Source organism: Heteronotia binoei, chromosome 4 (genome assembly GCF_032191835.1).
Source record: "Heteronotia binoei isolate CCM8104 ecotype False Entrance Well chromosome 4, APGP_CSIRO_Hbin_v1, whole genome shotgun sequence".
Taxonomy (NCBI): domain Eukaryota; kingdom Metazoa; phylum Chordata; class Lepidosauria; order Squamata; family Gekkonidae; genus Heteronotia; species Heteronotia binoei.
Window position 1 is genome coordinate 152,354,604 of NC_083226.1, and position 17,225 is coordinate 152,371,828.

At 42.7% G+C, this 17,225-nt stretch overlaps 1 protein-coding gene across 2 annotated transcripts in view; it reads right to left on the reverse strand.

Moving 5' to 3' along the window:
• Window positions 1-343: 343 nt before the first annotated feature.
• NNT (nicotinamide nucleotide transhydrogenase) overlaps window positions 344-17,225 on the reverse strand; it is a 77,664-nt gene continuing 60,782 nt past the window's right edge. For both annotated transcript variants that reach the window (XM_060236028.1, XM_060236029.1), the window contains exons 20-22: window positions 5,594-5,712; window positions 4,778-4,893; window positions 344-2,375 (exon numbers count right to left, since the gene is read on the reverse strand). In XM_060236028.1, the coding sequence (XP_060092011.1) occupies window positions 2,226-2,375; window positions 4,778-4,893; window positions 5,594-5,712 (385 nt within the window). In that variant the 3' untranslated portion in view covers window positions 344-2,225. The remainder of the gene's footprint in view (window positions 2,376-4,777; window positions 4,894-5,593; window positions 5,713-17,225) is intronic.

Genomic DNA, 17,225 nt, shown 5'->3' on the forward strand with positions numbered 1-17,225 from the left:
CCCCCAACCCCTATGTCGGCGAGGCGGCGCTTTAGCAACTGGTGGTCGACTGTATCAAATGCCGCCGACAGGTCTAGTAACATCAGTACTGCAGCGCCGCCCCGATCCAGATGCCGCTGGAGGTCATCTACCAAGGCGACCAGCACTGTCTCCGTCCCATGGCCCGGTCGGAACCCAGACTGGCACGGGTCAAGAACGGAAGCGTCATCTAGGAACCTCTGTAGCTGCAACGCCACTGCCCTCTCAATAATTTTACCTAGAAATGGTAAGTTAGACACCGGACATAAATTTCCATCTGCATTTTACAAGGAAGAAAATCAACTACCAGAAGAATACTACGAGATGACTTGGAATTTTGTTAGCTTTATTTTTTTTAAATAATTCTCTCAGTTTCATAATATAAACACAATTTCTAAAGTTAACAATGGTACTTCTGGTCCACTTACAACCCACTTGATGTCTCCAAACTAAAAAGGAAGACAGCCATTTTAAAACCAGTTGGACGCTGCAGCCTTCAGCGCTCCAGGACTAACTTAACTGGTGCTCCTCTTCTCAGCCACATTTAAGAGTCCGGTTGCACAGAAATGGATGGTATTCATACAACCAAATTCAGGTCCCAAGCAGGTTCTACTGAAATACAGCTGCCTAAAGCTTTACATTAGAATACTGTGGCTCAAATATTCATATGCAGCAGAACAGCCTGTTGGTGCTTCCTGCTGAGCAGCAAGATTTCTAAATGCATGAATGTATCCAACCACACAGTTCCTCCAATGGAAAAGCATTTCCATTTGTGGAAGAAGAGTATGATTCCTGCACTTTGGCCCCTGTGCTGCTCCCAAGAGTCTGCTGATAGCCCTCCCCCCACACACACCTGCAGCAAATTTTCAGAGGGCTCAGTGAACTGCAGGAAGAGGGGGAAGCTTGGAAGTCCTGCCCCGCAAAGTTCACAGATGGTTGGATACATGCTGCCGAGCACAATCCATCAGGGTGCAGCTTCTGCACAAGTCCCAGTGAAATGAATAGGAACTGAGAAAGCACATATTCCCATTGGTTCAGTGGACTTGGAAGTTTATTGCTGGAATTAAGTCTACTGCCACTTCTGGTTTTTGAATGTATGGGATCCATGCCATACAGAAAACAGGAGGTAGCTAAAAGGACAGTTTTCATCTGCTATTAAATTAGGCGGTCCCTGACAAAGATCAGGATTTAACAGTCAAGTTGGGATTAAAACGTTGGGCTTAGTTTTAATCATGTCATAGTAGTCTGTCTTTCCCAGATGTTAAAGCTTTCTAACACAAGCCCAGCTATTTATTGTGCCCACGTCACCCCAAACGGTTGCTACATGATTAGGCAAAACATGACAAGTTCATTTTATTAATCAAGCATTTGAATTCCACTTGATTGTACTAAACATGATGAAGGCTGCCCTGGAAGCTGTAAAACAAACTAATTTACCACTGAACTGTTGACTTCCAATATATATATTTGAAAGATTAAAAGGGAAGACCAGTAATCAATTAATCTCTTTCTCTCTTCTTTAAGTGTACTGGGTTTCCATGTTGTCCACATGATTTATCTGCAAAAGTATTTTGGATTAACTCTCAAATTGCATTCCTTTTTCCAGCATCTGGAGTATGTTTGACAACTAAGTGCCCGTTTCCAGCATCTTAACACACTGATTATGAAATGTATAAAAAATCATTTCAAAAGCACTCCCCCCCCCAAAAAAAAAAGGTTTTTAAAAGGTTACGATTACAGTCAAAATTTAAATATCCAGCCAGGGATCCAGGATCTGACAATCGAAAAATCAGCCTAATTAGATTCTATGTTTACTTGAAACCAATAGAGAAGAGAAGTCAAATAGCTTTGAAACGGCAGCAACTTTTTTGAGATTTCACATCATGCTAAACAGGCAGATTCCCCTCCCCCACCCAAATTCCTGAGTGTCCTTGTGTTGCACATGCGGCTACCAAGGAAAAATTCCTCTGAAATGCACTGCATTCAAAAACAAAATTATTCCAGGTGGTGGCTTCTTAAGAGCGTGATCTTCCATTTTGTTGCTTAATTTCTTACACTCTTACGTACATTTTTCACTTTGTTTCTGGACCTTTGTTTCTCTCTGAGCTTTCATTTCACTATCTTATAAACCTTGACGTATAACAACACTTGGAGAGTTTTTGTTCGTACTGGCCAAAGGACAGGCTTTTCTTTAAAACTGAAGGCATTCAGTTCTGCAAGGTCTCCCTCACTTTGGCCTGCAGGGCATCACAGGTCTTCTTAGCATCTCCTAGAAGCATGGCAGTATTGGGCTTGTAAAAGATGGGATTATCCACCGCTGCATAGCCAACACCCAGAGATCTCTTCATAACAATAACCTGCAGAGAAAAAGTTAAGAATCCTGCATCAGACCAGTGATCTAATATCCTGTTTCAATGCCCAGGGGCCAATGTGTTGCTGTAGAACAGGGGTGGCCAACGGTAGCTCTCCAGATGTTTTTTGCCTACAACTCCCATCAGCCCCAGCCAGCATGGCCAATGGCTGGGGCTGATGGGAGTTGTAAGCAAAAAACATCTGGAGAGCCACCGTTGGCCACCCCGCTGTAGAAGGTCAACAAACAGGGCATAGAGGCCAAGCCCCGCCTCCCAATGTTGCCTCCCAGTGCTGACCATCAGAGGTTTACTGCCTCCAGATATGGAGTTTCCCTTTAGTTATCATGGCTAGAAACCATGTTAGATAATGCAAAGGCAGAAGTGTTCAACTATAAGCAAAAAAATACAATAATGTATGAATCCTCTGATCAACAAGTTCTGTACATGGAAAGCAAAGCTAACCTTATCTTGGAAGCTACGCAGGGTCAGCCCTAGTTAAGAAGATGACGACTGCAGATTTATACTTTGCCCTTCTCTCTGAATCAGAGACTCAGAGTGGCTTACAATCTCCCATATTTTCTCCCCCCACAACAGACACCCTGTAAGGTGGGTGGGGATGAGAGGGCTCTCACAGAAGCTGCCTTTTCAAGGACAACTCCTGCAATAGCTATGGCTAACCCAAGGCCATTCCAGCAGCTGCTAGTGGAGGAGTGGGGAATCAAACCCCGTTCTCTCAGATAAGAGTCCACACACTTAATCGCTACACAAAACTGGCTAATACTTAGAGAGGAAGAAAGACAGAGAACCATCGAGTCCCCACCAACCCTATAGGGTTTTCAAGGTAAGAGATGTTCACAAATGGTTTGCCGTTGCCTGCCTCGATGTAGCAATTCTGGACTTCCTTGGTGGTCTCTCATCCAAGCAATAACCAGGGCCAACCCTGCTTAGCGCTTCTGAGATCTGACTTTTAAAAAAAAAAAAACCCACATTTTTATTTCATTTTAAAAACAAATCTCATCAGAGGAAAAACAGGCAAAGGAAAGAAGTGACAACATCTACATAATAAAGGGAAGGCAAGTACCATACTTCTGCTATTAGGGGAATTACATAACCCCAACAAAGAAACTGTTAGCGACCATTCACTCAGGTATAAATCCAGTCCCGAAAGTGTACATTAGATGGAAGAATCTCATACTCAATTAAATATTGCAAATTCGGAGCCAGGTACCTACATAATCATCACAGGGTTTAACACCAAGATCTGATGTTCATTAATGGACACCATATACAGTCTGACTGCCTGTTGAGCAAATTTATAGATTCACATGGGAACCCTCGTTCCACAAAATGGAGGCTGAGAGGGGCAGCTCAGGTTCCATCAATTTAAACAGTGGCCCATATACAGCAAGCAAGGAGATGGACAAAAGACACCACCAGATTTATTTTTAAACAGGCTCACATGTTAGGGAGTAGATGCCAGAAGCTTTGTTAATATTGATGTTAAAGCTTTATCAGTAAACATTTTGGGAAGCCAACAAAAGTATTGTTACTTTATTTATCATTAACTTCTGAAAATCCCCCCCCCCAACTAATGGCCAAATTTCCTCCTTACTTTCCTCATAAGTGACATTTACAATGCCAGGTGAGTAAAGTGTCCAGAACAGGACATGAATGATCATTTTCCAGTAATTCTCTATGCAAAACCAGCCACCTTTGTCCAATAACCAAAGCTCACCCTTATTTCTATCACTCACTTTACAAGAGTGTAATTTTAAGACTGAGATTGATACTACACAGTTGAAGTTTACCTTTATTCACTACACATTTACTCTTTAACTGCCCACCACTAGTTTAGATATGTGCAACTGTACCAAAGAAGAAACTATCAACCATTTACAAATGCACAAAACAAGAACTAAATGAGAGTGCAGAGGCTATAGATAAGGGTGAGGGTTAAAGGAAACAATGGGTCCTTTACTTCCATCCTCAGCTCAAGACCTGCAGCTAAGAAAGACTCCTGGCTTACCTGTTTTCCTGTCCCACTGTTTCACCACCAACCACAAGCCCTACAGACCAGTGAATCACCACCAACCACAAGCCCTACAGACCAGTGGGCCTTGCCCACTCTCTTGGAACATGGGGCAGGGACCACACTTGGGAACGGAGCTGAGAAGCACCAAACATGGCATGTCAAAAACCACATGTGGCCCCTGAGCCACCACTATTTTACAGATCTAGAAATTCCTGCCTTTTCCTTTCTGTCTGGACCTTCTTCCCCTAGCAAAGCAGTTCAGGAGGAGAAGTTGGACAAAGGCAGACTCAGACATATGGTAATATTATGCTCAAAGGTTTAAATACAACAAATAGAGAAGACACAGAATTTCTACCATACTGTTGTGTGAACCCACCTGCTTTGCCTTCCAAACTTCTAGAACAGGCATTCCTGCAATGATAGAATTTGGATCCTCCTGGGCAGCTGAATTAACCGTGTCATTAGCTCCGATAACAAGGACCAAGTCTGTTTCTGCAGTTACATAAATAAATAAATGGCAAAAAAAGAAGCATGTTAAAAAAAATTAGGAGCTGCAGAACTAAAATTCCAATTATTAACAGCAACTTAGGTTGCAGCAATATCAAGAAAGCCAAATTAATTTCTTTTAGGGGCTATACATTTGCAAGGATGGTTCTCCCTAAAACTAATTCTTAAAAAAGCAATTTAGGTGTTTTTCCTGGCAGCTTAGAAACCAAGTGCATAAAAACTAATGAACATCAGAATGGAAACTCCAGCACTGGTATTTAGCAAAGCAACAGAGAGAATGACAGAGAGTGACCTAGAGAAGCCTGGTGTCATTTGGTTTAGTAGGATTTTTAAGAACATACTATGGTCAAATATATACTATGCTGATCTGCTTTCACAGTGCCTTGCTTATGATAGAAAAAAAGAGAAACAATTCACAGTTGTGAATTATTTTAGGAAAGTTTAGGGAGGAGCTACAGTATTTGCTTGGTATGCAAAAGGTTCAATTCCTGAAGTCTCCAGTTAAAGGTGAGGGATAGTAGGTGACGTGAAAGGCCTCAAACTAAGACCCGGGAGAGTTGGTGCCTGTCTGAGCAGACAATGAGTAGATAGTAGGGGCTGATTCAGCACAAGACAGCTTCAACTGTTTGACTTAAGGCAAACGAACTGTGGCACAAAACAGAGCAAGTCTATCCAGCTCTCTTACCTGGAAAGTCATGGTTGATCTCATCCATTTCTAGGACAATGTCATAGGGAACTCCAGCTTCGGCAAGGAGCACATTTAGTTGCCCAGGCATACGACCAGCTACTGGATGAATGCCAAATCTAAGGGTGCAGGAGGAAAGGGCAATGAGTTTGAATATGCAGAACACAGCATTCAAAGTGCTTTACAAAACTTCTCATTAGCAGAGCTAATGAGAGCAAATACTTTAGAGATCAAAATCCAAGACAGAACGATCCATTTGCCCAGCCCCAGCGACACTCACTCAGTGGGGCTCAAGAACCACCTGTGCTCCCTGAGCATCATTTCCCAATGTGGCACCTGCCCCCACATTTCAGGAAAGTGGACAAAGCCCTTGCCTGGTAGGGCCTGTGGTTGGTCGCTGGTTCCAACCTTGAAACAGGCGTCACTGGAAGAATGGCAATTGGAACTGGCGCATGCGAGGTCTCAGCAACAAAGACATGCACAGGAGCACGATTGTTTAGTACACCAGCATAAATCTGTGCATGGTTGCTGCTTGGATCACTGGCAACTATTCACCTCTATCATTTCCCTTTCTGTAAAGCATCTCTAAGAAGCCCTTAAGTCCCATAAAACGTTTTGCCTGCCATTTCCTGCCCTAATGGTTATTCCAGAATCCTACCTACTCATTTAAATATTTGATTTTTCTTTTTTTAAAAAAGGTTGTGTTTGGTTCTGGAGCTACAGACTGCAAACCAGCCATGGTCATATTTTCACATATCACAAAGACAGTCACAAACACATGCCAGCAACCACAACTTGCCAGTCACAGGAATCTAGCAAATGTCACCCCCATCTTTAAAAAGGGTTCCAGAGGAGATCCGGGAAACTACAGGCCAGTCAGTCTGACTTCAATACCAGGAAAGTTGGTAGAAACCATTATCAAGGACAGAATGAGTAGGCACATTGATGAACACGAGTTATTGAGGAAGACTCAGCATGGGTTCTGTAAGGGAAGATCTTGCCTCACTAACCTGTTACATTTCTTTGAGGGGGTGAACAAACATGTGGACAAAGGAGACCCGATAGATATTGTTTACCGACTTTCAGAAAGCTTTTGATAAAGTTCCTCATCAAAGGCTCCTTAGTAAGCTCGAGAGTCATGGAGTAAAAGGACAGGTCCTCTTGTGGATCAAAAACTGGCTAATTAATAGGAAGCAGAGAGTGAGTATAAATGGGCAGTCTTCGTAGTGGAGGATGGTAAGCAGTGGAGTGCCGCAGGGCTCAGTACTGGGTCCCATGCTCTTTAATTTGTTCATAAATGATTTGGAGTTGAGAGTAAGCAGTGAAGTGGCCAAGTTTGCAGATGACACTACATTGTTCAGGGTGGTGAGAACCAGAGAGGATTGTGAGGAACTCCAAAGGGATCTGTTGAAGCTGGGTGAGTGGGCGTCAACATGGCAGATGAGGTTCAGTGTGGCCAAGTGCAAAGTAATGCACATTGGGGCCAAAAATCCCAGCTACAAATACAAGTTAATGGGGTGTGAACTGGCAGAGACTGACCAAGAGAGAGATCTTGGGGTTGTGGTAGATAATTCACTGAAAATGTCAAGACAGTGTGCGATTGCAATAAAAAAGGCCAACGCCATGCTGGGAATTATTAGGAAGGGAACTGAAAACAAATCAGCCAGTATCATAATGCCCCTGTATAAATCGATGGTGCGGTCTCATTTGGAATACTGTGTGCAATTCTGGTCATCGCACCTCAAAAAGGATATTATAGCATTGGAAAAAGTGCAGAAAAGGGCAACTAGAATGATTAAAGGTTTGGAACACTTTCCCTATGGAGAAAGGTTAAAACACTTGGGGCTCTTTAGTTTGGAGAAACATCGACTGCGGGGTGACATGATAGCGGTTTACAAGATTATGCATGGGATGGAGAAGGTAGAGAAGGAAGTACTTTTCTCCCTTTCTCACAATACAAGAACTCGTGGGCATTCAATGAAATTGCTGAGCAGTCAGGTTAGAACGGATAAAAGGAGGTACTTCTTCACCCAAAGGGTGATTAACATGTGGAATTCACTGCCACAGGAGGTGGTGGCGGCTACAAGCATAGCCAGCTTCAAGAGGGCGTTAGATAAAAATATGGAGCAGAGGTCCATCAGTGGCTATTAGCCACAGTGCGCGCGTGTGTGTGTATGTATGTATGTGTATATATATATATATATATATATATAAAATTTTTGGCCACTGTGTGACACAGAGTGTTGGACTGGATAGGTCTTTGGCCTGATCCAACATGGCTTCTCTTATGTTTTTATCTATACCCAGTGCCCCCAAGTCCCTGAAGAAACAAAGGAAACCCATTTCCCCTATGCTGGAGGTTCAGTCTACTGAACTCAAAAAGTAAAAGCTTCTTATGGGAAATGTCTCTTTAAAAGAATTTAAAAAGACACACAGGTGTTTGGCTCTTTAAAAATGCCAAATTCTGTCCCAGATAGCAAGGATTTAGCCATCTTTGAATCAAATCTCAAACACACAAGAAATAAGCAGGTGAACTGATCAAGCTAATAGGTCATTGTCAAAAGATTAGTAAAGCAAGCACACTGGGATGAGGGATGGAAAAGACAGACCAATTTTTCCATTAATTAATTCTGCTTGGGCATTGGTAGCATATTTGGAGATGCTATGTGTCCTTGTGTGTCTGAAACACACTGGTCAATATTCTGAAAACATGCAATACAATTAGAGTTAAGAAAAAATCATGCTAAGATGACCTGAATAGCTTAGAGTAGCTTGGTTTTGTCAGATCTCAGAAGGAAGGTAGAGTTGGCCTAGGTCAGTATTTGTATGGGAGGTCACCAAGGAATACCAGGGCCACTACACAGAGGCAGGCAATAGTATGCCTTGAAAATGTCACTTGTCTTGAAAACCCCACCGGGGTTGCTATAAGTCAGCTGTGACTTGATGCAGGGGGGGGGGGGAGATGACATATCTTATATAACATTTGTAACAGTTAAAAGCCAACTACTAATCCAAAAATATTAAGACGACTTTTTTAAAGACTGCAGATTTATACCCTGCCTTTCTCTCTGAATCAGAAACTCAGAGTGGCTTACAATCTCCTATGTCTTCTCCCCCCACAACAGACACCCTGTGAGGTGAGTGGGGCTGAGAGAGCTCTCACAGCAGCTGCTCTTTCAAGGACAAATCCGTGAGAGCTATGGCTGACCGAAGGCCATTTCAGCAGCTGCAAGTGGAGGAGTAGGGAATCAAACCCGGTTCTCCCAGATAAGAGTCCACACACTTAACCACTACACCAAACTGGCAAAACACCAAAAAATATTGTTTATTTTTCTGTAACTATGTGGTAGACAGTTCTGATGTCTATTTTATTTTCAGTCCCTCTGCTATTAACTCACCTTCGTACCCTCCCCCATACATGGAAAACACTATCATTAGTCTGTCAGTCACATTTTTATGGCACGCTACTTCTGCCATGGAGCCTAGAGTGCAAGACGTGGGTCCTCTTGTCTCCACAACAATCCTATTAGAAAGGATAGGCCAAAACAGAATGGCTGGTCCAAGGTCAGACAGTGAGCTTCAGTACAGAGTAGGGTTATCAGCCAGCTTCCCTAAATCCAAATCCAGCCCTGTAACCACTGGATCACACCAGCTCTTCAACACACTAAACTTTACTGTAACCAACAAATCTTCCTTGCAGTGCATCTAGATCCCAGAAGCTGATGTGTCCATAGTGCTATGCAGGGCTTTTTTGGTAGAAAAAAATGCAGGATGCACAGACTAGTTTCTAACCCTGGTTGCAAATTCTGATTTGCAGCTACCCATGGTTAGTATTAATACCAGCGCAGAAGCAACACTGCTCAATGGTCACCTTCAAAGAGAGAGGAAAAGGCCCAAAGGAGGAGAGTTCATGGTAAGTTAGAGGGAATCTTGCACAAACTCCCTGAGCTTTACACACTAAAGCATTCGAGTAACTTCCTGCTACACTGAAACCCAATATAAATATTAAGCTCTCTGTTTGCAAAACATATCTAGAAACTATTAACAGTTCCAAGAATACTTAAGAGGGGATCTCACTGCAATCCTAACAAAGGCCAGTTGTAGAATCCCAATGTAGAATAGCAAAACAAATAGGTAACAATATAGCAAAGCTTAAGATTTCAAAAGTCAGCCAGTGACTCAGTAACTTAAGCCTCGTGAACATGTCCTGTTCTTTCCAGAAACCCTGCTGAAATGCCATCTGTGTTTAGAAGATATTAGGCCTCTTACATGCTGAAGCCCATGTTAAAGTCCGGGTAAGGAACAAAGTTTGCCTTTATTTGTAACATAAATGACATTTAAGCAGTTCTTGTTACAATGCCAATTTGGACTTCACACTCTCCCCGACTATGCTCAAAGTATTTAATACACATACATGTACATAAATTTATTTCCGTGTCTGGACTTTACCCAGAAGAGAAGGTGAGAATAGGATTTCGCTTCTAATATTGTTACTGCTTATAACAGAGTATGAAGAAGAGAAGACAACTGAGAGTATTGTTGTCTTATAATCACTTCTGTGCCTATCCAGGCATCCATTCATGTACTCACAAGGGGTCTCTTTGCAGTAACTTCTTAGTTCACTGACCACAACCTCTCTGTCTTTGAATGGAGGTGCATCGTATTCCAAACTAGGATCTGCTCTGGAAGTAAGGATTCAACCTGCACAGTACTATCCCACTCCAGCCAACCATGGGAACTGCAGACAAACTGGCAGCCAGGCAAGGAAACCCCCCCTAAATAATGTCAGAGTAGATTACTCAGTGTCCTGGCCTGGATAGCCAAGACTAGCCTGATGTTGTCAGATCTTGGGAGCTAAATAGGATAAAACCTGGTTGGTACTTGGATGGCAGTCCACCAAGGAAGTCAAGGGTTGCTATGCAAAGGCAGGCAATGGCAAACCACCCCAAATGCCTCTTGCTCTGAAAACCCTACAGAGTTACCACAAGGTGGCTGTGACTTGACAGCGAAAAAAGTTTATGCAATAATAAAACTTCCAAGTCAGGTTTTGTTCACTGGTCTGAGCAGCAAAGAGACTCTAATTGCTCACTTTCCCTGTGACAAGACATCGTCATGCAACCAGACAAGAGCAATTAAATTACAAAACTCTTCTTTCCCACAACAGTTTCCTGTATTTACCACAGTTTCTCCTGAGCTCTGATTTTCACATATTTCAAAACACAAACACCAATACCAAAGGTGTTCATATATTCTCTCACTGACATCGTAATTCCGATGAAGAAGAAAAGTACTTCTAGGAAGCCTCCCAACTGAGCGTATACCAGGCCCAGAGCAAGATTCTGTGCACTAGCATGATCAGAGGTAAAGTGGCCAATGGAGCAAAGTGCACCGGGAATTTATAACTCCTAACAATGTCCAGAAACATTGCTGAGAGAAGCAACTCAGTAGGACCACTTAGATCCCAGCACAAGCGATTTACACAGGGATCTCTAATTAAATCCTAGCAAACAGGTTCCATGACAAGCTGTGAGTAGGAGCTTCAATCACAATGGTGAAATAAAAGCAAGAGTCTGCCCATGATTGGTTACTTGCATCACACTATCAGTTTAAGGAAAACAGGAAAACTGGGACTAAGGTGGGCAGCATAAAAGCTGTGTGTTAATATATAATACCAATGGACTACTTTTTGTTTGTTTGTTTTTAAGAGGGGAGAGAAGAGACTACCGTCTCTGGTTGTAAAACCAGTGCACCCAAGCAAGAAGACCTGTGCAGGTATGTCCCAACTCAATTCCTTAAAATCCCAGCCAAGAGGATCTGCTTATTTTGCTAGCACAGAAATGGTCTTGAACACAGTCTTAGAGAACAAGGATATCAGCTTTAAATCCAGTCACCAAACATCTAGCCCTTCCAGGTGACAACAAGTTGAAAGTTTGGCAATGCTGAGTGAAATTGTAAGAACCAGAGTGCCAGAAGCTCAGGAAGATTTTTAGCAGCAGAAGGAATGGCCTCAGTGTGGTCTCCTATTCCAGCAAAGGTGAGAACCTGAGAAGTACAGAAGAAAGTCTAGACACCTGGCATAGAATCCAGCAACAGGTATCCAGGTAACTGACTGGCTCAGGCAGAATAGGACCTGGGACAGCTCCCAGTGGAAGCTCCCAGAAATGACTCATATTCTCTCAGAATGGGTCTTCAATGAGCCACTAAATATCAAAGCAGTCATCGTAACTGCCAAAGTCTCACCTGCAGTTGTGACTAAGCATTAATTTAAGCAGAAGGCACAGAATGAGCACCAACAGCACACAGCCTTCTCTCTTTGGGAACCCAGAAGAATGAGGGCCCTGCAATTCTAACAGAGCTGGGAATTCCTCATTTTAAGGCAGAGCTGGTTCCTCATTTTAAGGCATCCAAGGATTGGCTCATACATGCCAAAGAATGCAATGGGGGAATAGTATGCACTACTGTGGAGAGCAGGCAATAGATTCCAACTTTGCTCCACAAAATTCCATCTGAGAAGAACTCTTCTTTTGTTTCTCTGCGGTTGTTCCCTATTTTCAGGGAGTTCAATGGCTATGTTAAATCTTTCCAAAATGTGAACCTCCAAGTTTCTTTAACCTGCCACGTGAAGAGGTAAAACTGAGGTGGAGAGTCTCTAGTGCCATCCTCTAGGCATCCCAGCCAATCCCTGCCTACAGGGGGAATAGACAGATAATAAACCACATCAGCCAATGAGAAGCTGTAGAATCTCTCAGAGTAGGAGGAGGAGATTTAAGTGGAAGAAAAGTCTGTCACTGATTCAGACAGGGCTTGCAAAAGCAACAGGAAAAACTAGCAAGAGACTAGAACAAAATTTATTGAGTCCAGCGGCACGAAGACCAACAAAGTTTGATTGTGAGTGTAAGCTTTTGTGTGCATGCACACTTCTCCAGATACACTGAAACAGATTGAGGACTGAGTTCTTTTCCTTTACCAGGTGTTAGAAGAAATCTGTTTCTATGTATCTGAAGAAGTGTGTGTGCACATGAAAGCTTATATCCAGAATTAAACATCCTTGGTCTTTAAGGTGCCACTGGACTCAAACTTTGTTCTGTTGTTTCATACCAAGATAGCTACTCACTTGAATCTGCCAAGAGACTGGTTAGGAAGTTAGGCTTCACCTGACTGAGGAAAATGACTCAGATATCTATAGAATCAGTACAGGAGCTGACAAAAAGGCATGAATAGAGCAGGAATCTTGTATTACCTTAGGGAAATAGTAGGTTAACGGCTTGTGGGGGAGCTGAGGAAACTATCCCAAGAAACCGTGTTTCAATAGGCTAAGATTCTTGGGTTTAAGAAAGAGCTCCAGCTTTCTCTCTCTGGCAGAATCAGCTAGGTTAGGGTGTGTGAAACTGTTTTAAAGCAGGGATCTGCTATCCCTTGCTGCAAACAACCAATAACTTGTTACATTCCTTGCCTTATCCATCAAACCAATAAGCACTGAGCCTTTTTAAAGAAAAGGTGATCAAGTTATCCTTTTGTGTTGTGAAAAGGTGTTGATGTGAATCACCAAAGGAGAAGGGGAATGGGAAGTAGTAGAAAATTACCTCAGATTCTTTTTCTATCTCCCTAGGCTTCCCCTGTAATAGCAGCATGTAATCCAGCTCCTTTAGACATTACAAACTGCCTTACAGACCACTCATGCTCTGTGTCATAACTAAAATCAACTTGGTCACTGCTACCTGAAGATCTGACAGGGTGGGCAAGGAGCTGAGAAAGCACCCACCTGCCACAAAAATCTATTCTACCACCTCAGCTTCTGCCACCCTATCATCATCTGAAGCTGCTGAATGTGAAGATCAGGTGTAAATCTCTGGCCTCCAAGATAGAACAGTGTATCAAATCCCATTTCTCCAATTGTCTTCAAGAGTGGTCCTCCCCAGACTAGTTCTCCTCAGCAGCCCTGAGCCTGCTCCGGCAGGGAGGGCAGGATATAAATCTAATAATCAAATCAGACTAGCCAACTTGGGAGTCCGTTGTTTCTGAGACAGAGTTCAGCAGTTCCACCTCAATAGTGGTCTCCTCTGAATCAGAGTAACTGTTGAAAGGTGTTTGGTGTCTTAGATGTGACTATACACAGAGCTTTGGTTCCCCCAGGCACTAAGCAAAACAAAGTAAAATCCTGCTAAACAAGCAAATCCATCCATGCTTACTTTTTTCCTTTTCTTTCTTACAAAATGTGCACATGTCCAGCCTGTCTCGCTACAGAACTTCATAAAATAAAACCCTTGTAATTGCCTTCCCCTAACCCAAACAACAGAACTTTGCAACATCTTGAATACAACATGTAGACAGGGAAAGAGGAAAATTGGAAAAGGATTTAAAGCTCCTTCCAGCTCTCTGGGATGGCCCTAGAAGTTGACTTTTTGCAATGCATTACAGCATCCAAATAGAAATACATATTTTTAGGGTGCAGGGGCTTAGCAATAAAGGGAGTGGTACAAACAGTTGTTAATTATGTTGTGTTCTGGGGCTGCAAACCATTAAACCTTTGACTTGCAAGGTTTGAGATGTTTACTTTACGCCTTTGTTGAGCGGGGCCTATTTTTTAAAATGTTTACATTCTACAGTTAAGCACTCAAGGGAAAATATTGAGGACACTTGACCCTGTAATATCACAACTGCTACATGAATTCTAAATTTAAGTGGCATTTCTAAGTTTGCATTACTGGAACATCTCTCCATTTCAAACAAGCCATATAACATTTTGTGCAGGACATTAAAATGAGCATGAGTAAGTTTACACAGAGTTCTCAAAACAAACACACACAACCCACTCAGGATTAGATCCCATCTCAGAAGGAAACCAAAAACTTAAGAAAGCTGTCAGTGATCTCAGTCTGTGAAGGCTGCCCAACCAATTCAAGGTCCATTTAATAGAGTGTCCTGGACACAAATAAGAGAAAAGGGGAAGAGAAAAGCAAAGAGCAGAGCAGTCACAAAGCAAATGAAACGAAGAGCTGCTGCTATCCATGCAGGGCTCAGCCCCAGAATCCATTTTAAAGAGGAAAGAGAAGAATGGTTCTAAATACATGCTTTCCTTTTTAGGGTACCATCCCAGACAAAGGCAACTGTGAACTTCCAGGTAAGTTCAGTAAATCAACTCTTTCATAGATCTCTGGTAGAAAATCTGCTTTACATGCACAAATTCCCAGTCCCAATCCATAGAAACTCCTATTTTTTTTTAAATCAAGTAAGCAGTTGATATGAAAGATGACACCTGAGACCCAAGACAGCCACTGCCAGTTTGAATGGACAACAGCAATCCTTTACAGACTAATGGTCAAATTCAATATGAAGCAGTTTAACACAGCCACCCACAGCATTAAGACCAAAACAGACTGTACCATAAATACTTTTGAGAGAAAAGATTAATTTTCTATTATCTGATTTATTTTCTGACTACAGAAAAAGTAACAAGAAGCCCACCTTAGCTGATTCATAGAATGAACCTATGCTGGGGTGGATACATTCATCCTTGACCTCTTCCAATCCTTGTTTTAGTGCAAATTTCAATTCTGGCCCATTTTGTGATAGGATATTAGGTGTGAATCAGTCCTACGAAAGAGTTTGGTATTTCAGGAAATGTGCCCCATCCAGTTTTGTCAACTGAAATTTTACATAGCCACATCAGCACACGCACGAAACCAGTAAGAAGGCAATATAACAAGTATTTTCCTTGAAGAAGGTTGAATCCTCAGTGTGTTGACAAAATACTGCAAGGATTTTCCTTATGTCAAATGGCAAAGTTAACACAGAGTATTCTGCACTCTTAGGTAGGCTGGGTTTGCCGAGTCTCTCTCACATTCAAATGTCTTCAGCAGAAGCATTAATCTAACACATTACATCATCTGTGACCTCTTCAGGGGCATGTTATGGCCAGAGGCAAGTTTCACCAGAACAAACAGAACCTCAAGACCAGACATCAGGCGCGCTGTCAGGATGACAGCACAACACATGCAATTTTTCCTGGCACAGCACAGGTACAATAAACTGTTGACCATCACACTGGGATTGGCACTTATCCACTGCAGATGTGCAAGTGTGTCACATCTGGATGCAGGATATGGCGCTGGTACCCTGATGCTCCAAAGGCCAACAGGAAGCTGAGAGCAAGCAGCCGCGCTCAATGAGCATCAGGGGCGCGCTACAAAACAATGAAAGAACAAACTGGACGCAAATGGTAAATACAGAACTATTTCATTAAAACTCATCCAGGTAACCACTGTGGCACAGTCCTACTGAAAAAAGTTATAAGATCTACTGCAGCAGCTTCAAAACAATTCCACCGGCAATTCCTTCATATGAAACAGACACACAAACCCCAAAAACTTTTAATGCTGTGTCTGATTGTATTTAAAAGAAATGAAGCTGTTCAACACAACAACACAGCACACATATAAACACACCAGCCCTTGCTTGGTTTAGTTACAAAGTTGGGGATTACATTCCTGGAGTAACAAACATGCACGATTACCTCCTAGGTTCTAGTGAGAAATACTCACACACGACCAGACTATAGGCAGTACAAGGTATTAATCAAGGTATTTATTGATTTGTGTGATCAATTCGATACTTTGAGTGTGTTGTACAACTAAATAAAAATAGATTTTTTAAAAAAAGGTATGCAATTTAGGCACAAAATGCAGCCGCTAGAGTGGCCGACAATTAGGGCCCAAATAGAGGGGATGATGGAAAATGTACCCTGGCTTTCACACTGTCGTCCTCAATCGGAAAACACCTTCTCAGTACCTTTTTTAGTCCAAGTATTCGGGGAGGGCAGGGAAATAGGCATAATATGGGTCTCTCCCCTTGCCCAGGCTACAAGCAGCTGGGGAGAGTCATTTCTGATAGGGTATATAACCTCCACAGAGACGTCAATGCACCCATGATCCGACCGAGGACTGTTCTGCTCAGTGGTGCCAGCAAGGAGCACTGGTTCACGAGAAGATAACTGATGAACTGATACCAGTCTCCATTGTTGCTGAAGGGCCAATGCACAGAGCCAGTGCACAGAGTAGATGCATGTGCACAAGTAGGCTTTCAGAGCAGTGACCCATTAGGAAATTTCCCTGTTAAGTTAGATGGCCAGTCCACCCAGTTCCAGTATCATGCACATACACCTGCAGCTGCTTTTGGCAATTCAACTGCACACCTGGGAATCTGCTCATGGATCATCTGTAGTGTAGAACTAGGAGTCCAGTGCAGCACTCATCCCTGGATTATCCCGCAATACTAGCACTCATACCTCTCTAGTAGCACTTAAACCCAGCAGGAGTTCCAAAGAGTCAAAAAGGACAGTGCAATCCATTTGCGTTCACGTGGACAGAAGCAAGAAGCCATGATCTGTGACCCCTCCCAGCCCACCCCCCTCCACTGCAAGCAGAATACAGAACATGCTGTTCCAGCACTGAAGGCCAGGAGGGGAAAGCCAAGCACAAAGAGGAAGCAGCTAGATGATGTGGACAAAAGGCAAAGTAACCAGCACGATGCTAGTAATTACCGGAGAGCCAAACAACCCCATAATCTTGTTTTAATGCCTTTTGATCAGGAAAGCCACTTCAAGGACAGCCAAGATCTGTTTCAAGAGTGTTAT